The sequence below is a fragment of the Microcaecilia unicolor genome, chromosome 3, assembly GCF_901765095.1.
Source record: "Microcaecilia unicolor chromosome 3, aMicUni1.1, whole genome shotgun sequence".
Classification (NCBI taxonomy): Eukaryota; Metazoa; Chordata; class Amphibia; order Gymnophiona; family Siphonopidae; genus Microcaecilia; species Microcaecilia unicolor.
Window position 1 is genome coordinate 306,386,826 of NC_044033.1, and position 23,031 is coordinate 306,409,856.

The 23,031-nt window shown below is 43.4% G+C and overlaps 1 protein-coding gene across 3 annotated transcripts in view; it reads left to right on the forward strand.

Annotated features, from left to right (window-relative positions):
* The window catches only part of GALNT6 (polypeptide N-acetylgalactosaminyltransferase 6), a 196,084-nt gene that overhangs the window by 37,314 nt on the left and 135,739 nt on the right, over positions 1 to 23,031 (forward strand). For 2 of the 3 annotated variants that reach the window (XM_030198275.1, XM_030198276.1), the window contains exon 2: positions 21,701 to 22,277. In XM_030198275.1, the coding sequence (XP_030054135.1) occupies positions 21,790 to 22,277 (488 nt within the window). In that variant the 5' untranslated portion in view covers positions 21,701 to 21,789. Of the gene's footprint in view, positions 1 to 9,233; positions 9,259 to 21,700; positions 22,278 to 23,031 lie in introns of those variants that run through there. The other variant, XM_030198277.1, reaches the window with a different exon arrangement.

Consider the following 23,031-nt stretch of genomic DNA (forward strand, 5'->3'; position numbering starts at 1 on the left):
TGGAGATATAGTCCAATCTCTAAAGGAGATAGTACATAAAGTGGAGAGTGCCAGATATAGGGAGATACAATTTAGAATTGTTCTGAGGGCATATATGTCTCCCATACAGGCCTATTACGCAGGTAGATTGCAAGAAACACATTGTAGTAAATGTCATTTTCAGAGAGCAACACTATATCACATGTTTTGGGGATGTCCGGTCATACAAGATTTTTGGGGCCCAGTGCTGGAATATTGTGAGGCCATGCTACACAGGAAGCTTCGGTTAGAGTCTAAAACTGTTGTGCTTGGATTAAGGGAAGAGGGTCAATACTACGACATAAAGAAAACCTATTTATTTATAAGGTACTAATGGTTGGGAAACAATGTATATTACAACACTGGACACAAGACATAGGGCCCTCCTTCTGGCAATGGAGGAGCTCGCTTCATTCCTTGGTGCGAATGGAAGCACGTGCTATGACTAGTAGCCCTAGAAGTAGACAACGATTTTGGGAAGTCTGGGAACCATACGTACAGGCTCTATCCAGCAGAGCTCGCAGTTTATTGGTGAACACACTCATGGGAGAGGAAGGTAGGGGAAGATAAATGGCTTTATATGTTTAATGGTTAACGCTAATATAGAATTACATGGTATAGGAATAGGGGGGGAGGGGAGGGGGGGGAAGGGGAGGAAAGGAACCTTTAATGAAACCTTTTGATGACACTCTAGATTCGATTATGATAAGGAATAAACGGGGGGGGGGGGGGGAAACAGACAAAGACTTGTATTAGATAAATGTTTATTGACAATATTTACAATTGACAGTAACATCAATAGAATAATTTTTTCTCTTCTAAAATAATACAGAATAGGGATTGGGGGGAGGGAGGGACAATGTTATATGACAAAATTGATGGCTATATGTAATGATACATGTTTTCAGTGATGTTCCACTGAGTTTTATACAAATGTTTTGAGACTGCCATGTTCAGGTGGATTTGTACTTTTGGAATGGTCATCAATAAAAAACTGTTAAACATAAAATTTGTTTGTATAGTATTTCAGGTCTTGTATGGTAATACTTCTGAATTGCTTATCCAAATGTTCCCTGATCTTTATTTTTCTTCATCAAGATTGTGTGATTACTTTTTGCTGAAATTTCCTCTGCATTTAATGGCATTCGACGAAAGCACCATTTTGAGGGCTTTGTTTTCTTGTCGGGCTCTCACTATTTGAAATGCTCTTCCCATGCAAATTCATTCGTAGATGAATTATTATGCAGCTATGCAAAAAAACTCTAAACTTTTTTGTTTGATAAATTTTAGGTACTATTTTAATGTTAATACAGTTTTTTGTAATTTCTCATTTTGTTTGAGTTATCTTATTTTGTTAACTGCCTTGAATCTCCCTCTGGGGACTAGTGTTGTCTATAAATCTCTGATTAGGTTAGATTTTCACCTCTCTTTCCTCTTCACTCCCCTTCTGGCCCAGCTTCTCCATCTCTCCCTCCTCTGCCCTTCCAGATCAGCCATCACCACCTCTCTCTCACTCTACTTCCTGACCGTGTTCTCTTCGCCCTCTTCCAGGCCCAGCATATAATTATTTCCCCTACTTCCAAGTCCCTCAAATGTCCCTCTGTTTGTGGGTCCCGGCTCCTTACCTCTGGTGTCAGGATCACACAGCAGCATGATGCAGAGGCTCTCCCGAAGCACACTGTATGTCTTTGCTGGGTCCACCACCATGGCAACGGGAAGTGATATCGGAGGGAATGGGACCTGGCAGAGACGCGCAGCATGCTTCAGGAGAGCCTCTGCATTGCGCCGCTGTGCTCTGCAGTTTTTGACACCGGAGAGAAGGAGCAAGGAGCCATCAAGGGAGGTTTGAGGATAGGGTCTGACCTCCAGGGGGGTGGTGGCAAGGAAAGACCATGTGAGGGAAGGTGGGCAGGACAATGGCTAACTTGGATATGGCATCTCTGTCACCAGTATTTAAAATTGGAGACAGAAGGTTGCCAAATTCTAAGAAGTTGGAGACAATCCCCGAAAATTGGGGATGTCTGGTAACCTTATTCATAGCTCGGTTAGTGGTATTAACTGGGAAGAATTCCGGGAAGTAACTCCTGCTACTGTTGACAAGGTTGTGTTATTAGTTGTAAATATAAACATTGCCTCCAACTTACACACATATAAAATCAGATATATACCTTGCATTTGGTTTTAAATAGCTTGGAGCTATTTATAAGTACTGTATCTTACTTTTGAAACGGTTATGAGCTGCCTCTTTTGTGGGCATCATCCCAGTTCAAAACACGTGGATTTAGTCAAGGGAAATCTTGATTCATCTACATTTCTTTGAAGGGGTGAATAGACATGTGGATAAAGGTGAGAGTCAATATTGTGTATCTAGATTTTCAAAAGGCATTTGACAAAGTACCTCATGAAAGACTCCAGAGGAAATTGGAGAGTCATGGGATAGGAGGTAGTGTTCTGTTGTGGATTAAGAACTGGTTAAAAGATAGAAACCCTCCTCCCTGCACCATCACCTCATCCATGCATTAAGACTCTGGAGCTCTGCCTGTCTCTTGGGCCCAGTGCGTGGAATGGGGAGCACTTCTGAAAATGCTATCCTGGAGGTTCTGGATTTAAGCTTTTCTACTAAGAGCCTAAATTTGGCTTCCAGAACCTCCCTCCTACATTTTCCTATATCATTGGTACCCACATGTACTAAGCAGGCTCCTTCCCAGCATTGTGTAAAATCTTATCTTGGTACCGCATGAGATCCGCTACCTGTGCACCAGGCAGGCAAGAGACCAAGTGATCCTCGCGTCCACCAGCCACCCAGCTATCTACATGCCTAATGATCGAATCTCCAACTACAACGGCCGTCCTAACCTTCCCTATTGGGCAGAAGCCCCTGGAGACACGTCCTCAGTGCATGCCTGTGGTGTGGCATCTGCAGTGGCATTCTGAGCCACTTACAGCCACAGTTTAGGGGATTGGAGTTGGCTCTGGATTTCTAAAGCTGGTGGGGCTTGGGGATCACCAGCAGCTAAAATTTTTTTTTGGGGGGGGAGGGCAGGAGGAAAGGGGAAAAGGAGGCAGATGAGTGGAATGGGATGCCTAGTGCCAACCCATGGTTACCATAGCCCCCTCCTTCAAAAAAAAGTTGTTCTTGCTACGTCACAGACACATACCAGCATGTGAAAAAGCTTTGAGTATGCGAGACCTCGTATGCTAATAAGATCTGTTCCTACAAATATAATAGTTAATTTGTTGTTTTTGAACTGTACTGTGTGATACTACTTGAATTAAAACTGACTGAGATGTGGTGCCTGGTTTTATGCCTGACTTGATGACCTGGCACAGGCTGCTTGGCAGCCCTAATGCAGCAGAGATTGGTGAAAAGGGTTTGATGGAAAATCAATCTGGGGTGCAAAGCTTAATGCTAGACAGTTTTTTTTCCTTTGAAAGGAAACCACAAGCTTTCCTTTGTGAAGGGAAACCCCTGCCTTAAATTCCCCTGCTAGCAAATTAAATTGAGCTACACTCACTGGTGTGCGGTGACATAGCAAGGGATTCGGTAGATGTGCTAAACATTTGTGCAATGCGTATACCCTTAACTAAGGTTAATTTACTCATTGTTTGTGCTGAACAATGTCACGTCTTAGTCTCTTTCTGAGAGTCACCTATAACATTTGACATTTTTCTTTTTGATTTCTGTGTTGATTTGAAGAAACTTAAGTTCTGTATCACCGTTCCGAAATCTGTCCTCCAGAGTTATACACAGATTGACATTATGTGGTGTAGAACTGCAGATTCCATGAAAAAATACTTTGAGCAATACAGACTTTCTGTGATATTCTGAGGCTGAAGCAGTAAGTTGCTATATACTCACAAGCATGATATAAAAGCAAAGAGCAGCAGTCACATGAATTCCAAGATGCATGCAACAAAATAAAATAATCTTTGCCTTGTCACCCATTCCTTCTTCAGGTTATACTCAAATAGGAGTAACAGTAGACAATGCAAGATCATTGTTGCTCTGGGCCAAACTGATGGTACAGTTGCCTGCAACATCCATTAAAATGCCCTTAACATTTGTAACAGAACCGGTTAACAAGCTTTCAGTCAACGAGGGCTTGTTCTGAATTGTGTGTAGAGCGAAGAGCTTTGTGGAAATGCTTATTTAAAGTAAAACCCTATTCTCCGCGCCTTTTTTTTTAAAATAAAATGCTCAGTGACACGTCATAGACTTCCGTGTTTGACTTTAAAGTCAGGAGTACCTCTTTTTCAATTGATAGTTTTGCAAGAGATGGGTCTCTACTGCCCTGTTGTATTTCTGCAGTGGTTTTTATTTCTTTCTAAAGCAGAGAAAGATCTTTCCAGTGCTTGAAATTTTAAGAATCGGTGTGCCAATTTGTAACTTTCACTGAAGCCAACAGAAACTAGCCCAGTATCGCTTAGTATTTTGTGGATTTCGTGTGGATGTTTACCGTGGAACTCTTTAGATGAATCACAGGTTCCTGCTCTGTGGGTGCTAGGGCACCCCCAATATTCTTTCTAGCACTGCTCAGATATCAGAGCTGAAATCTTCGGGATGTAGCAAGGGGGGTTTAATGACAGGTGCACACTTGACCCATTATATGGGCTGAACCCAGTAGGCTAAGCTTGTTGCCCTATCTATATAGTTTTGAGGGTACCAAGATGGCAGCAGCTGCATTGGAGAGAATGAAAATATCATTGGGTTGACAGGATTCAGCCATGTGATATCACGCCATCTCCTCCTTGGGATATAGAGCTGCATTAGTCAGACATTATTTTTATTTGGATTTTGCTCACACCTTGTTCAGTAGTTGCTCAAGGTGTTACATTCAGGTACACTAGGTAGTTCCCTCTCAGTTTGTACCTGAGGCAGTGGAGGGTTAAGTGACTTGCCCAAGATCATAAGGAGCAGCAGTGGGATATGAACCAGCCACCTCCCGGATCGCAAGACTGGTACTCTAACCACTAGGCCACTCCTCTACTCCAAACATTACTTTTAGCCAGCCAAGAGGCAGCAGGGGAAAGCAGGATGGGAAGGTTGTATCTGCTCTGCAGATTTATTGGCAGGCTAAGGAATATCTGACCAATAGGCTAATAGGGAGCAGAGAAGAGAGTTGCAGTGTTGTCAGATAGGTTTCCTGCCTTTGGTCTACCATAGAGAGGTGGATAAATGCTAAGGGAGGCACTGGGAAAGGAGTGAGGAAGGAAAGAATAAACACAGGCACTGAGAGCTGGAAAACCTGGGTTGTAAGGGAAAGAGAGGCTGAGGGAAGAGATATGGAATGTAGAGACTTCCTGAAGTGAATGCAAGGGGGGGGGGGGGGGGGTTGGGCTGTGCTACAAAGATAAGTGGATGAGGGAGGAGCTGAACAAAGAAAAACAGATGAGAACTGGGAGAGGAACTGTGTGGGATTCAAAGAGGAGGGGACTGAAAAAAGGATTCTGAAAAGAGAGAGGATCAGGTTGGTGATAAGAAGTGAAGAAGGGATGAAGTGGCAGGAGAGGTGAGACTAGGAAGATAAAATCAAGAACAAGCAAAGAAAAGATAATTTTCAGATTTTTGTTCTCATGGTTTGGTTTAATCAGCTGCTTCCCACAACTGAGCGAGCCCAAGAATCACAGATGTGAATGTATAATATTGCTAATAGAATTGGGTTGGTTTTGGGTAGCTGCTGGTATCTGCTCTTTTGTTCCAATCTTGCAGTCACTGGGGCAAATAAGGTATTTCATTAGAAGGATGGGAAAAGGAGAGGTTGTGGAACCATGGAATACCATGAATTGAAAATCTCCCTTTTAAAACTTACTTTCTCTTGGCAGCTCTGATATTGAGAGGGGTTGTGGTCAGGGATTAAACTGAGGGGGAATGAAGAGTGGCACTGTTTCCATACCTCACAAAAATTAAAAATATTATTTCCCCCGTTATATCCTACAGGAGGTAGAAATGGTGGGGGCACTGGGCTATATGAGCCTAAAGAAATAGCACAGCAGCAGGAACAGGTGGCAGGAGACCATTGACAAACTTGGAGGGAGGGGGGAAGAAGGAACATACAGAGGTGTATTTTCAAAGGACTTAGACTTATAAAGTGGAGGGGCATAATCGAACGAAAACGTCTATCTCCATGGGCGTTTATCTCCGAGAACGGGTCCGTGAAGGGGCGGACCGAACCGTATTTTTGAAAAAAATAGACGTCCATGTTTTATTTGATAATTTGTAAGCTGGGCGTTTTTGTTTTTCAGCGATAATGGAAAATGAAAGCGCCCAGCTCAAAAATGAATAAATCCAAGGCATTTGTTCGTGGGAGGGGCCAGGATTCGTACTGCACTGGTCCCCCTCACATGCCAGGACACCAACCGGGGACCCTAGGGGGCACTTTTACAAAAACAAAAAAATAGGTAAAAGAGCTCCCAGGTGCATAGCACCCTTCCCTTGTGTGTTGAGCCCCCCAAATCCCCCTCAAAACCCACTGCCCACAAGTCTACACCATTACTATAGCCCGAAGGGGGGCACCTACATGTGGGTACAGTGGGTTTGGGGGGGTTGGACGAATAAGCATTAAGCAGCACAATTGTAACAGGTAGGGGTGGGGATGGGCCTGGGTCCACCTGCCTGAAGTCCACTGCACCCCCTAACAACTGCTCCAGGGACCTGCATACTGCTGCCAGGGAGGTGGGTATGACATTTGAGGGTGAAAATAAAAAGTTGTGAAACATCATTTTTTGTGGTGGGAGGGGGTTAGTGACCACTGGGGGAGTCAGGGGAGGTCATCCCCGATTCCCTCTGGTGGTAATCTGGTCATTTAGGGCACTTTTTGGGGCCTTATTCGTGAAAAAACAGGGTCCAGGAAAAGTGCCCTAAATTCTAGCTACAAACGCATACTTTTTTCCCATTATCGGCAAAAAGCGCCCATCTCTGTTCGGGTGATAACCATGCCCCAGTCCCGCCTTCACCACGCCTCTGACACGCCCCGTCAACTTTGTACGCTTCCGTGATGGAGTGCAGTTGAAAACGTCCAAGTTCGGCTTTCGATTATACCGCGTTATTCGTTTTTGTGAGATAAACGTCCATCTCCCGATTTAGGTCGGAACTTGGGCGTTTTTCTCGTTCGATTATAAGCAGGATAGTAACCTACGGAACTTTGTAAGTCTAAGTGGTTTGAAAATGATCCCCATAGTCATTCAAATTCTGTTTCTTGGTTTGGTTCCCTAGGCAAACATATTTGTGGGCACTTGTACCAGGGATCCCATCCCCCACCATCATTTCACCTCTCCAGAAGTAGCAGCAAAATATATACAGCTTAACTGTGGGTATGATAACATTATAGTTCGTGAGTAAACATGGGGACTATGGGGGTCTTTTACTAAGCCACGGCAGCGTTTTTAGTTTGCAGTATAAATCAGCTGGCGGTAAACACCGAGATGCCTATTGTATTGTATTGTAACATTTATACCCCACGTTTTCCCATGTATTAGCAGGCTCATATTCCTATGGGCGTCTCAGTATTTACCGCCAGCTGATTTCTACCACAAGCTAATTGCTTCTGTGATATAACTGAATTCTATTATTCTGTCTCACTGTATTTTCAAATATAATCCACATTGAACCTGAGTTTGCTTGGGATAATGTGGGATATAAATGTAAAAAAAATATCCTTATCCTCTGCAGGATCTAGTTTAGTATTAAGGGGGAATAAAAAAGAGAGAGTGGGAAAAGCAAGCAGGACCTAGTTTAGTATTAAGGGGGGAATAAAAAGAGAGAGAGAAAAGCAAGCATTCCTTGTCATCAGCAGCAGATGAATCCATTAACTGATGGGTTATGTCCGCCTACCAGCAGGTGGAGATAGAGAACACTGAAAAACCATAGTGCTCTATGGACGGCTAGCTCCATCTGCCTTCAGTATTTCTCTGTCTCCCAGCAGGTGTGGACGTAGCTTGATTAGCTCCTGGAAAACATTCTGCCTGGGGTGGCTCCTGTGCTTTTGCCAGTTGAAGCTGGGGTGTTGTGGCTGGTGGTGCCCACTTTGAAGGCATATAGGTTCGCCATTTCCCTGCCTTACCCGTCCCCCTGCCTACCGGAGTACCTCTGTTGCTGCCTGCCTCCAACTTTCCTCACAGCGTTAAAAAAAAAAAGTCATTTTTTTTGCGTATCTGCTGTCAGGGCGGTCTCCGCCTGACGCGTTTAAAGTGCATTCCACGATAGCGATCGCCTCGTGGGCTGAAACAGGAGCACTCTCTCTTCATAAGATCTGCAGTGCGGCTACTTGGGCTTCTAAGCTCTCCTTTGTCCGGCATTACAAGCTGGATGTTGCAGTGAAGAGGGACGCGCAATTTGGAGTGCAAGTGCTTGCTCGTGGAGTGGCATCTTCCTGCCCTAACTAGGGAGTGCTTTTGTGCATCCCATCAGTTAATGGATTAATCTGCTGCTGATGACAAGGAAGGGAAAATTAGGTTCTTACCTTGGTAATTTTCTTTCCTTTAGTCACAGCAGATGAATCCATGATCCCTCCCTGTTTGTATCTGTTTTGTTGTTCAGTTTTTCCTGCAGATATGTTCCCTCATTGGGAGAAGTTGGAAAACAGTCTTCAGGATTTCTGTTTAATGATCTGTTACAGGAGGTTGAGATCATCCCTCCTGTGTGTGATTATTGCTCCTGTTCTGGGGCATTCGTTCGCTGTGAGGAAAGTTCATGTTATTCTACTTTGAGGATACACTGTGCTTTGGGAGTCTCAAATACTGAAGGCAGATGGAGCTAGTCGTCCATAGAGCACTATGGTTTTTCAGTGTTCTCTATCTCCACCTGCTGGTAGGAGGACATAACCCATCAGTTAATGGATTCATCTGCTGTGACTAAAGGAAAGAAGAACCTAATTTTCCCTTATTAACTAGTTGCCATAGTGTACAAACCCTTTTCCCATAGTTTTAAACTGAAATTTTCTCTAGAAATAGGTATTTTCCCCATAGTTTTAAACTGAAACCTTTTCTAGAGGTAGAAACTAAACAGCCAAAAACTCTTGTTCTAAAAGGCAGTTATTTTCTGTTCCTTGGCTGCTGGAGAGGTAGCACACCAGTGACCTCAATTAAGTGTTAATTAAGGTGTGGGGAAGTAGAATACTTGCATAGGTTGCCGAGTCAGCTTCAAAGAGCCTGTTTTCCCCTTAGATTCAAAACTATATAAAGAAGAAAGGACCCACTGAACTTTCATTCTGAGAAGTTCTGAGAGAAGAGGACATTTCTCTGGTAAGTGAACACTATTTTGCTTGTTCTTTGGGAACTTAAAGATTGGGGTTTAAAGGAGGAATTGTAGGATAGTGATAGGCAAAATAAAAATATAAAAAGCAAATTTTATCAACTAATCTCCATAGTCTTTTCCACTTAGTTTTAAAAACTTTGTACCACAGCATTAACAGAATCTAGCAGGCACTGCAGGATCTAGTTTAGTCTTCCCACCCCTAGGACAACTCTTCATTTATAGTTATTGTAATTAGGGTAAAAAGCAAGGAGTGCTCTTACAGAGTTTTAAATACATTTCATTACCATCTAAGAAGGAAACAATAAATCACACAATATACTTTATAAACTAAAAGACACTTTTATATGAGGCTAATATCCTTAATACTGGAGCAAGTGTTAAATTATTGAAAAACTCAAAAACACTAAGATGGAGTCAGCAGTCCAGCAGCGAGAGGGGTGCTATCCAGTCTTTTGCATTGAGTGTCACATGTTTGATTATCTTCCAGTTGGTGAGATGTCATATGTGTGCCCGATGCAAAGAGCTCCTAGCTCTCATAGAACGTGTCCGTTCTCTTGAGGCTAGAGTAGCACACTTGGTGGAGCTGAGGGAGACAAATACATAGAGGAGACCTACAGGGATGTTGTAGAGTAGCCCCTGTGCTACCTTGGAGGAGGGAGGTCTCCTAGAAGGAGAGCATCACCCTGGTGAAGTAGGAAGTACTCCTGTAGACAGGACCTGCCCACAGGGGAATGTACTATCCTCTTGCACTGAGGATATGTCTCCAAGTGCTGCCTGGGAGGGAAAGGTTAGGACAGCTGTTGTAATTGGTGATTCGATCATTAGGCATATAGATAGCTGGGTGGCTGGTGGACGTAAGGATCGCCTGGTAACTTGCCTGCCTGGTGCGAAGGTGGCAAACCTCATGTGTCACCTAGATAGGATTTTAGATAGTGCTGGGGAGGAGCCGGCTGTCTTGGTACATGTGCGTACCAATGACATAGGAAAATGTGGGAGAGAGGTTCTAGAAGCCAAATTTAGGCTCTTAGGTAGAAAGCTCAAATCCTGAACCTCTAGGGTAGCATTTTCTGAAATGCTACCTGTTCCACGCGCAGGGCCCAAGAGACAGGCAGAGCTCCCGAGTTTCAATGCGTGAATGAGATGATGGTGCAGGGAGGAGGGTTTTAGATTTTTTTTTAGGAACTGGGCAACATTCTGGGGAAGTGGGAGCCTATTCCGAAAGGATGGGCTCCACATTAACCAGGGTGGGACCAGGCTGCTGGCATCGGCAATTAAAAAGGAGATAGAGCAGCTTTTAAACTAGAAATAGGGAGAAGGCCGACAGTCGCTCAAAAGCACATGGTTCGGGATAAGGTATCTTTCAAAGATATCACCAAAACAGGGAAGATAGGGTATCCTGATAGTGAGGTTGCAAAAGAGACTGTAGTAGATCAGGTGTCCTTAAATAAAAATAAAAATCAGACAAAAGATTGCAAATTAATACTGTCAAGTACTAAGCATGATGTAAATAGGAACAAGAAACATAGTTTGAAATGTCTATATGCGAATGGCAGGAGCCTAAGAAATAAGATGGGAGAGTTAGAATATATTGCACTATATGAAAAATTAGATATAATAGGAATCTCTGAGACCTGGTGGAAGGAGGATAACCAGTGGGACACTGTCATACCGGGGTACAAATTATATCGTAGTGATAGGGTGGATCGAATTGTTGGAGGGGTAGCGTTTATTAACGAGAGCCTTGAATCAAATAGATTGAAATTTCTGCAGGAAACAAAACACTTCTTGGAATCACTTTGGATTGAAATTCCATGTGTAAAGGGGAAAAGGATAGTGATAGCAGTGTACTACCGTTCGCCTGGCCAGGATGAACAGACGGACGCAGAAATGTTAAAGGAAATTAGGGTCGCAAACAAACTTGGCAACACAATAATAATGGGTGATTTCAATTACCCTGATATTGACTGGGTAAATGTAACATCGGGGCACGCTAGGGAGGTAAAATTCCTTGATGACATCAAGGACAGCTTTATGGAGCAGCTGGTACAGGAGCCGACGAGAGAAGGAAACATTCTGGACCTAGTCCTTAGTGGAGCACATGATCTGGTGTGGGAGGTAATGGTGCTGGGGCCGCTTGATAACAGTGATCATAATATGATTGGATTTGATATTAGCTTTGAAGTAAGTATACATAGGAAATCAAATACGTTAGTGTTTAACTTTAAAAAAGGAGACTATGATAAAATGAGAAGAATGATGATAAAAATCTTAGAGGAGCAGCTGTGAGGGTCAAACATTTACATCATCTTGGAAACCCAGGCCAAATATATTCTGCGTATTAAAAAAGGAGGACGGAAGACCAAATGACAGCCGGCATGGTTAAAAAGTGAGGTGAAGGAAGCTATTAGAGCTAAAAGAAAATCCTTCAGAAAATGGAAGAAGGAACCAACTGAAAATAATAAGAAACAGCATAAGGAATGTCAAGTCAAATGCAAAGCACTGATAAGGAAGGCTAAGAGGAACTTCGAAAAAAAAGATTGAGTCGGAGGCAAAAACACATAGTAAAAACTTTTTTAGGTATATTAAAAGCAGGAAGCCGGCAAAAGAACCGGTTGGACTGCTAGATGACCGAGGAGTAAAAGGGGCGATCAGGGAAGACAAAGCCGTAGCAGAGAGATTAAATGAATTCTTTGCTTTGGTTTTCACCGAGGAAGATTTGAATGGGATACTGGTGACAGAAATGGTATTCGAAGCTGATGAGTTGGAGAAACTTATTGAATTCTCTGTAAATCTGGAGAATGTAATGGGGCAGTTCTACAAACTGAAGAGTAGCAAATCTAATGGACCGGATGGTATTCATCCCAGAGTACTGATAGAACTGAAAAATGAGCTTGCAGAGCTATTGTTAGAAATATGTAATTTATCCTTAAAATCGAGCGTGGTACCAAAAGATTGGAGGGTGGCCAATGTATCACCGATTTAAAAAAAAAAAAAGGTTCCAGAGGAGATCCGGGAAATTATAGACCTGTGAGTGACATCGGTGCCAGGCAAAATGGTAGAGACTATTATTAAGAACAAAATTACAGAGCATATTCAAAAGCATGGATTAATGAGACAAAGGCAACATGGATTTAGTGAAGGGATATCTTTCCTCACCAATCTACTACATTTCTTTGAAGGGTGAACAAACATGTGGATAAAGGGGAGCCGGTTGATATTGTGTATCTGGATTTTCAGAAGGCGTTTGACAAAGTACCTCATGAAAGACTCCAGAGGAAATTGGAGAGTCATGGGATAGGAGGTAGTGTTCTATTGTGGATTAAAAACTGGTTAAAAGATAGAAAACAGAGAGTAGGGTTAAATGGTCAGTATTCTCAATGGAGAAGGGTAGTTAGTGGGGTTCCCCAGGGGTCTGTGCTGGGACCGCTGCTTTTTAACATATTTATAAATGACCTAGAAATGGGAGTAACTAGTGAGGTAATTAAACTTGCTGATGACACAAAGTTATTCAAAGTCGTTAAATCATGGGAGGATTGTGAACAATTACAAGAGGACCTTATGAGACTGGGAGATTGGGTGTCTAAATAGCAGATGACGTTTAATGTGAGCAAGTGCAAAGTGATGCATGTGGGAAAGAGGAACCCGAATTATAGCTATGTCATGCAAGGTTCCACGTTAGGAGTCACGGACCAAGAAAGGGATCTAGGTGTCGTCGTTGGTGATAGGTTGAAACCTTCTGCTCAGTGTGCTGCTGCAGCTAAGAGTGCAAATAGAATGTTAGGTATTATTAGGAAAGGAATGGACAACAAAAATGAGTATGTTATAATGATTTTGTATCGCTTCATGGTGCCACGGCATCTCGAATATTGTGTTCAATTCTGGTTGCCGCATCTCAAAAAAGGTATAGTGGAATTAGAAAAGGTGCAGAGAAGGGCGACAAAAATGATAAAGGGGATGGGACGACTTCCCTATGAGGAAAGGTTAAAGCAGCTAGGGCTCTTCAGCTTGGAGAAAAGGCAGCTGAGGGGAGATATGATAGAGGTCTTTAAAATAATGAGTGGAGTTGAACGGGTAGATGTGAAGCTTCTGTTCACGCTTTCCAAAAATACTAGGACTAGGGATCAATCCATTCATCTACGCAGACGATGTCACAATATACATTCCCATCAGACATGATCTGACAGAAATCACCAATGAAATCAAGCTCGGTCTGAACACTATGGACTCATGGGCAAACTCATTTCAACTGAAACTGAACACTGACAAAACACACTGCCTCATCCTCTCATCTCAACACAATACGTACAAACCCACAACCATAAACACCCTAGACTACACCCTCCCTATCTCAGCCTTAAAATACTCGGCGTTACAATCGACCGCAACCTTACACTTGAGAGCCAAGTGAACTCCACATCAAAGAAAATGTTCCACTCAATGTGGAAACTTAAACGTATAAAATCTTTCTTCCCGAGGGAAATATTCCGTAACCTAATACAATCAATGGTACTAAGCCATGTAGACTATTGCAACAGAATCTGTGCAGGATGTAAAGAACAACTCACAAAGAAACTCCAGACCGCTCAAAACACAGCAGCCAGGCTGATATTTGATAAAACACGATTCGAAAGTGGTTAAGTTCTTCTAATAAGTTAAATGATTAACTGGCTTTCTTGAAAGGATTATATAACATTTGGATGTATTACTAGGAATTATAGCTATGTTATGCAAGGTTCCACGTTAGGAGTCATGGAACAAGAAAGGGATCTAGGTGTTGTCGTTGATGATACGTTGAAACCTTCTGCTCAGTGTATTACTAGGAACAAAAACATATACTTATTTATTCAATATCATAATTCCTCATGTACAGCCACAAAACAACCTTTTAGGGTGGATAATGTTCACAATGAGCTCCTTTTATTATCGACCAGATAGAGGTAAGAGTTTTCAGTTTTGGCACAGTGTAAGTCATCACATGAACAAAGTATAAGAAAACAAGTGGACTGCATTAGGGGCTTATAGCCCATTTAGTTATGTTTAAACAAAAGAGATCTGCATGAAACCAAATATTTATTTTTATTTTGACTTATAAAGCCAGTTGTCCTTGAAACATGTTCAGAACAGAATAATTAATCCATTTGTGTATCTAAAATCTAAACGTCTACAAAACAGATGAAGATGTAATTCCATGTGCCCCAGTGAAAGGAGAGTTTAATTTTACTTCCATTTAATTTCAATATACTCCATCTTTATAACATTAGGCTTCCCAAGGCAGATTACAACAACAGTTAAGATGAACCCACTGAAACCTTTGGTTCTCCACCTTTTAAGGCAATGCCTATCCAAGTGGAACAGCTTTAGACATTTTACAGAATGGCAGTCCTTTATTTCTAATCTTTGGCTATTGTTTTCAGTAGCATTTGCTATTGTTTTGGGTAGTGAAAATGGTGGCAATCTCTGCCTACTGCCTGCAAGCTCCACCTACTGGCTTCAGTCCATATAATGGGCTAGAATCTAGATCAGTCTTTCCCAAATCTGGTCTTGGAGTACCCCTTGCCAGTCAGTTTTTCAGGATATCTACAATGAGTATGTATGAATAAGATTTGCATATGATGGAGGCAGTGGGTGTAAATCAAGTTCATACATATTCATTGTGGATATCCTGAAAACCTGACTGGTAGTGGGTACTCCATGACTGATGTTGGGGAAACACTGGGCTAGGTAGGCTCATAGCATCGCCTGTTTTCATCTAACCTCCTTGGTTCCATACCCTAGCAGCTTTGCCCGTCCTTCCTATGATAGAAGCCTTCCCATATGCTGGATTCTGTAACAACCTCACCACTGGACGGGAGGGAAATTGGAGAGCTGTAGTGGGCTAAACTCTGAAAAATATCCACACACTTAGCCATCCTTCTGACTTTGAGACAAGTAATTCACATATCTGTAGAATCCCGAAAAGAATCCAGACAGTTGGCAATCCTAGCTTCCTGAATCCTGAGCACATCTGACAGGATCCCCCTAAACTTTTGGAGATTTGTATTCACTGAAGGCCCTGCGAGGCGGGATTACACCTTGGCCCCAATCATGCTGTCTGCTCTTGCTGACATGGGAAAGGACCAACTGGATCAAAGGTAAAATAACATGTTGGTAGGGGATGGTAGGGATTCAGTGAATATCTTGAATGCCCTGACCCACATGCAAGGAAGCTTAATGACTGCAGCCAGCATGACATCAAAGAGCTGAAGCGACTCTTCCCACACAGCCGCCATATTGGCCAGAACCAAAAATAGCTATGGCTATTGAAAACAATAACAAACTTGTGAGGTTTTATTAAACCTCCTAGGTTTTGTATTCCCTCCGTTAGGAGGGGATCAGAGAGTGGGGTTGTAAGGGGAGTTGGGGGGGGGGGGGGCAGAGTTTTTAAAGGATCTGTGAAGGAGGTAGGGTTATATTCAAAATGTATTTGTCAGTGCTTCAGAGACTTTATTTGCAAAGCTGTATTGTGGATTTCAGTGCTGTGTTACATGCCTTTATTTTTTCTTATGAGGACAATAAAGATATTTCTCTATAAAAAGAAATCCCAAACTGAAGTCCGCAATACAGCTTTGCACTTGTGCATTTTTGACTCGTCTGTTCCTAGAACATGATCCCCAAAGGCTCGGGGATCATCCAGATTTGTTGAAAAAAACAAACAAAAAAAAAAAAGAGACAAGCAGCAGTTTGCACCTTGCTACTGTCCATTAAATCTAATTTTTGACCAGTCTCTTTCCTATTTAGAGTCATGAACACTGAACTGTCCCTGTACAGGACTTTGGTAAGACTTCTCTTGGAGCACTGTCTTCAGTTTTGGAAGCTGTATTTTGCTAAGGATATAAAATGGTCCTTATACTAAGCTGTGTTTAGATGCTAATGCACACCTAATGCATCAAAAAAAATGGAATACTGTCATGGGTGGAGAGTAGGCATTCCTGCGCTAACCAGTTAGCATGTGGTAGTGTAGTTCAGTGTTTCCCGAGTCCAGTCCTGGAGTACCCCTTGCCAGTCAGGTTTTCAGGATATCCACGATGAATATGCATGAAAGATTTGTATATAATGGAGGCAGTGTATGCAAATCAAGTTCATGCATGTTCTTCACGGATATCCTGAAAACCTGACTGGCAAGGGGTACTCCAGGACCGGAATTGGGAAACACTGGTGTGGTTGCATTAGTTGGTTAGCGCATAGATGCTGCTTAAGCCTTTATCGCCTACAAACAGGTGGCAGTAAGCACTCGCGTGGTAATTACAGCAGCAAAAATATTCAAACAGTACAAAGTATGTCGTGGATGGGCACGTTCGATATGACATCTAAGCCTGACTTTGGACGTTTTACTTAAAATGTCCAGAATCCGAGCAACGAATATCACTGTTATCAAAACAGCAAAACATTTATATATTTATTTATTTTTCTTGAAAATGGCCACTTGCTAGAAGTTTTTGTGCTCTGTGCATTTACCTTGTTGGTCCATTTTTGGAAAAAAAAAAATCCAAGTGAAAAACGCGCAAAATCAAGCCGTTTGGATGTAGGAGGAACCAGTAGTAGACTGGTCATACAAAGATTCCAGCAGAGCAGTGGGACACCCTAGGGGGGCATTGCAGTGGACTTCATATACAACCTCCCAGGTACACATCTCACTGTTACTCCCTTATATTGTATGGGAAGCCCTCCAAAACCCACCAAAAACTGACTGTACTATACCCAACTATACACTACTACAATAGCCTATATGGCTGCAGGTGTCACCTATATGAGGATAAGTAGGTTTTTGATGGATTTTGGAGGGCTCACACTTTCCACCACAAGTGGAACAGTTAGAGTGGATTATAGGCCTGGGTCCCCTTCTCCACAATGCACTGCGCCGACCACTAGGCTACTCCAGTGACCTGCTTGCTGCTGTAATAGGACTGGCCATAACATTTCAAGCTGTCATAGAGGCTGGTATGTACTGTTTCTCTCACATCTTTGGGGAGGGTCATTCCTTTGCAGGTCATTCCTTTATTCCTCCAGTGGTCATCTGGTCATTTAGGGCATTTTTTTGTGACTTACTCGTTACTAAAACAGGTCTAGCTCAAAACATCTTAGTTATAGTCCTGGACATTTTTGTTTTGTTCCATTACGGCAGAAAATCATCCTGCTCCTGCTCCCGATATGCCCCCTTGTGATTTGGACGCAATGTAGATGAAATGCCTAGATAAATATCTGCAAAATAAGTTTTGAAAATAGCAATTTGAATGTTTTGGCATTGAAAACGTCCAAATGCTACTTGATGCCACTTTTTAAATGTTTTTCTTTTTCGAAAATGAGCCACCTAGTATACTACATTACAATGTGAGCACAATATGCAATAAAACATTTTAATAGACAGCATGGGGTGTAAGCAAAGATGGAACAGATACTAGATAAGATAGAGTAACAGGAGTTAAAAAAAAAGAAAGTTGCACATAAAGTTAGAATGGTGTTTGAATATTATCTCAGGGTGGGAGTGGATAAACATGCCCTGCAGCTGGTGTCACTCCTTGTGTATGTGTGTGACTAGCAAGTTAGTTAGTTCTTCCATTAAAGGCCTGGTTGAAGAGCCAGCTTCCTGAAGCAAAGATAGTCTTATGTTAAATGAAGCCTTTCAGAGTATGGGGGCTACTCTGGAGAAGGCTCCCTGGCAGGTATCACATCCCGTGATGCCCTTTGGAGAGGGTGTGGTTAGAGTTGCACCTTGGTGACCCTTGAGGTGTGTAGGTGGAGATCCTGTTCAAGTACTCTATGCCATTTCCATGAAGGGCTTTGAGGATCAGACAGAGAGTTTTAAATTTAGCCCTGTATTGTACTGGTGTACTGAAGTTTCTGCAGAAAATGGTGATGTGATGTCACTTACAACCTTCTACCAGACTTTCTGCAGCATTCTGAATCAATTGGAGCTGGACTGAAGGGCAACCAATGTGATGATGTCAACAAAAATATTTTATTCAACACACACCAATAAAAACAACAAATTCCTCTAACCACCCAACATGGCGATGTTTCACCCTCACAGGGGCTGCATCAGGGGCTAAACATAAACCAGCTGGAGCTATTCAATGTATCCCTGTCTGGTATATACAGGGCACCAAAGAAATTAAAATTGCAAGCTGTTTGTATAACAGACTGTGCTCTCGTACAAATATTTAACAGGTAGTCAGTTTATTCAGGACTGTGGGTAAATCAGGTTCAGTGGGTATGAGTAGTTGCACATCATCTGTATAGATTTTTTATTCTTAAATTTACACTTACTATACCACTTTTGCTGGCGAACAGAACAAAGAACTGAGAGTCCATTGACTGAATCAGCTTGGCTAGTGGCTTGAGGTAGATATTGAACAGAATAGTAGAAAAAGAGAGTTTATCATTTGGGGGCCCTTTTACATATTGGCGGTAAGCCCAACCCGGGCTTACTGCTTGCCAGTGGCGTCGCGAAGGTAGCTGACACCCGGGGCGGGTTGCCGCTGCGCACCCCCCCACGGGTGCAGCGCGGCGCACCCTCCCCTCTCCGGAGCACAACACCCCCCCCCCCCCGAGAACATACCTGGAAGGCGGTGAGGGGCGGGCGGGAGAGCCAATCCGCCGAGTGCACGCCGCTGGGGGGTGTCGGCGCCTCGCTGGTTCCCTGCTCTCTCTGCCCCGGAACAGGAAGTAACCTGTTCCGGGGCAGAGAGAGCAAGGAACCAGCGAGGCGGCGTGCACCCGGGGTGGACCGCCCCACCGTCCCCCCCTTCCTACGCCACTGCTGCTTGCTGTTTTGGGGCTACTGCCGGCCCAACGTGTCTGCCAGCGGTAGTCCTGGCACTAGTGTGAGCCATTTCCGGTGAAAAAAGAAAACCCCCCAGAAATTACTTGTGCAGTGATAACCCAGCGGTAATCGGGCATCTCCAAGCGCTGCCTGGTTAGCGCCGGAGTCCTAAGGGCTCACTTTGCATGACCATGTGGTAAGAGTTCTCTTACCATGGGAGTGGCCTGGCGGTTAGAGCACCGGTCTCGAGATCCAGAGCTGGCTGGTTCAAATCTCACTGCTGCTCTTTGTGATCTTGAGCAAGTCACTTAACCCTCCATTGCCCCAGGTACAAATATGTACCTGTATATACTATGTAAACCTCTTTTGAATGTAGTTGCAAAAACCACGGAAAGGCGGTATATCAAGTCCCTTCCCACTAGCACATCCTTCCTGTAGGAACAAAAAGGGACCAGAGGAGGGTCTCTGAAGATCTACAAAGACAAAGAACCCCAGTAACTGTGTTCCCATCAAGGAAGAGGCCACCTACTAAGAACTTTACAGCAGAAGGCTCAGAGAATCCTGTGGGAAAGGCTGGGGGGGGGGGGGGGTGCCGCAGCGCGCGCCTGCTGCGAGTTTACTAACTTTGCTCGTTCGCTGAGGCTCCCTCTGCCCCGGAACAGGAAGTAACCTGTTCCGGGGCAGAGGGAGCTGCAGCGAACGAGAGAAGTTAGCGAACTCTTGCAGTAGGCGCGCGCCACGGCACCCCCCAGTGGCGTGCACCCGGGGCCGACCGCCCCCACCGCCCCCCCCCCCTTGGTATGCCACTGCCCATATGGTCTCTTACCCTCTCGCCCCATTCCCTTTCCCTACAAATACTTGCTGTGAAACCTGTGCACATACTTTAGCCATTGAACTGAGGGCACTGTTTGTCTGGAAAGTTCACACAGGTTAACTGCTTAGTTACCTGAGCAAATGCCTTTGAAAATGTTCATGCTGCCTCTTCTCTGATTGTATTCTTTATGGCTGGAACCTTCCAGTACACCTGCATTGTGGTATCACATCTGATGTTGTTTGCTTTAGGGCTGCGGACCTCAGGGTTACCCTTTCAAGCATGGCATCCAGCTATGGTTGCCAACTCATTTAGCTCAATCCAAAGAGAGCTAAATGCCTGGAGATCATCTCTGCTTTGCTTAGGAAAATCTGAATTGTGCTGCCATACATGCAGCTGGGGAGGGGTGGGGGGTTTAAAACCAGAACTGTATGAGTGGTTTTGGGTTATACCTGGGTGATTTGGAAACCTCTGTTCAGAGCTCTCTGCCTGGCAGCTGCCTGTTCATTACTAACCATGAATGCTTTCCATTCACCAGCCCTAGGACCTGGTCTGTCTTCTCTGCTTCATTTTGTGAAAGATGAAACTCAGGCTGGCTCACTGTGGCTGATGGCTTGTCTTGGCAGCACACCTTGCAGCAGCCTCTGTTCCACAGAGACTTGAACAAAATAGACTGCTCTTCAGAGGGGGCCAAGTACATTCATTCTCTTTGCACAAAAGCCTTGTCCAGCTAAGGAAGCCAGAGATAACCTTATATAGCTAATGGCTGGTGTCTGATTGCACTGCAAGACTGTATTAGTGGCTAGGTTTCCCTAATGAATTTCTCCCCTGAGGGGTGAGCTGAAAAAGAACTAAAGCATAATATCTGCTAAACCTTCAAGGTGGTTGGTGGGCAAATGGGAAGTAGGGTCTAACGAATTGTTGCTTTTAACTTAGGGTATATAGTGCTTTTACGGCTGGACATTGATGTCTCATGGATATAACCAGCCTTCTGTCTCACATGTGCTTCATTTACTGGTTAAGTTTTCCTTATAGTTCATTTTTCTGCTCATCTGTATTCATTTTTATAAATTTAATTTATATTGTAAACCACCCTGAATGCACATCTGTAGGGTGATATATCAAATAAAAATGGAACGAACGTGAACTTTTTTTCTTTCTGCACATAGTTACTGCTTAGTGACACTAGACTACAAAGTACAGGATGTGTTCTCTTTGTAGCCAAATGCCTCAGAAAATTAACCAATCATTTGATAAGCAGGCCTGCCTAGTTTCAACCGAGGCATGAGGCATGCTAATCTTCCACTTATCAGGCTAAAATGTGATTTTCCACTCTCTGATTTCACAGAAATTGCAGCAAAATGCTTTCCAAAAATAATTTTTGGAAGTCTACTTTAAATATGGCTGCCAGAGGCAAATCTTCCAACATACAACCACACCTCTCCTGCTGTATTATGGAGTTGATGAAGGGGGTGATGGTCAACATATTATAGATGCTATGTGCAGAAACGGGAGCCATACAGACCTTGCAGGGACTGATCAATAAAAGCAAGAAATGAAAGAGAGAGCTACCACAATAGGAGGAATAAGGGGGAGGGAGGAGGACGAGCAAAGAGTGTCAGAGAAGAGGCAGAAAGGAAAGCGGTGGGGGGAGAACGTCAACCAATCACACTTGTTTTGTGACCCACCATATACCACTTTGGGAACTACAGGTCCAGAAATACTTTAGGAGTAAAACCGAGACCAGCCATAACAGAACTAGTTGGTAGACCCTGTTCACTCTGCACACTTGAATGACTATCTCTGATTTCTCTTTTAGGTCTGGTGAAGCACTTGAAGTAGTGACAAGAGCTTCAGCTTCTGCTACACTTGTGACTGGGCGTTTCGGAACACTTTTCCTTGAGAGAGATGAGATTATTGTGGAGATGCTATAGTCCCTTGAAGCTGTTGGTAGTGAGTGTGGTCTTTGTTATCGTTGTCTTCATTATGCACAGAGATGTTGGGGAGAAGAGCCAGGAGGATCCCTGGCTGCAAAATATTGTTGAGAGGAAGGACCGAGTTATCGACATGATGATGGGAGCTGTGAACAATATCAGGGACTCTATGCCCAAGCTACAGATCAGAGCTCCTGTGCAGCTGAACGATGAACCTGTACAGAAGGACGACAACTGCCTCCCAGGATACTACACTATGGCAGAGCTAAAGCCGTTCATGGAACGGCCACCTCAAGATCCCAACCAGCCAGGAGCAGACGGAAAGGCTTTCAAGAAAGAGCAGTGGTCATCGGAGGAGACCAAAGAGAAGGAAAGTGGATTCGAGAAACACTGTTTCAATGCCTTTGCTAGTGACCGAATCTCACTCCAGAGAAGCTTGGGACTAGACAGCAGGCCTCCAGAGTAAGGTCCTTCCTTTTTCCAGTGCAGTCGTATTGGGCTAGATTCTATATATGGCGCAAAAAAAAAACGCTGTTCTATAAGCCCCGCTCAAAGTTAAGCACGGTTTATAGAATAGCGCTTATGGCCAGGAATTGTGTGCCTTTTAGGCGTGGCCGTTTGTACAACCTGTAACATGGTGCAAACGTACATGGCTAAATTAGGCGAGTATCCCCCTTGTTCTATAACAACGCACGTAAATGCTAGGAACGCCCACGTTCAGCCCATAGCCGCCCTATTCCATGCACCCCCCCTTTTTAGGCATGGATTCCATGCCTAAATCTACATGCATAAATTCCAATTAAATCTAATTAGTACCAATAATTGCTTTTTAAGCCAATTGTCACAAATTAGCTCGTTAATTAAATTGCACAATTTGTGGCAACTTTTATAGAATTGGGGAGGATGCTGCTTTCTAAATGGCCAGCTTCTTAAATAGAAAAATGTATAAGAAACAGATGAACAAAATATTATTTTCCCTTATTACTGCAGTATGGCAATGCTAATTAACCCTCACTTCACTGCTACTAAGGATCCTTTTTTGCTTATCCCATGATTTCTTAAATGCTAATACTATTTTTTTTTTTTTTTTTACTACAGCAGAGCTGCTCCATGCATCCACTACCCATTCTGTGAAGAAATACTTTGTAATGTTACCCCGAGTGCGGGGCTTAATTATGGGGGGGAACAGCCTGGAACACAGTTCCATCACTTCTTT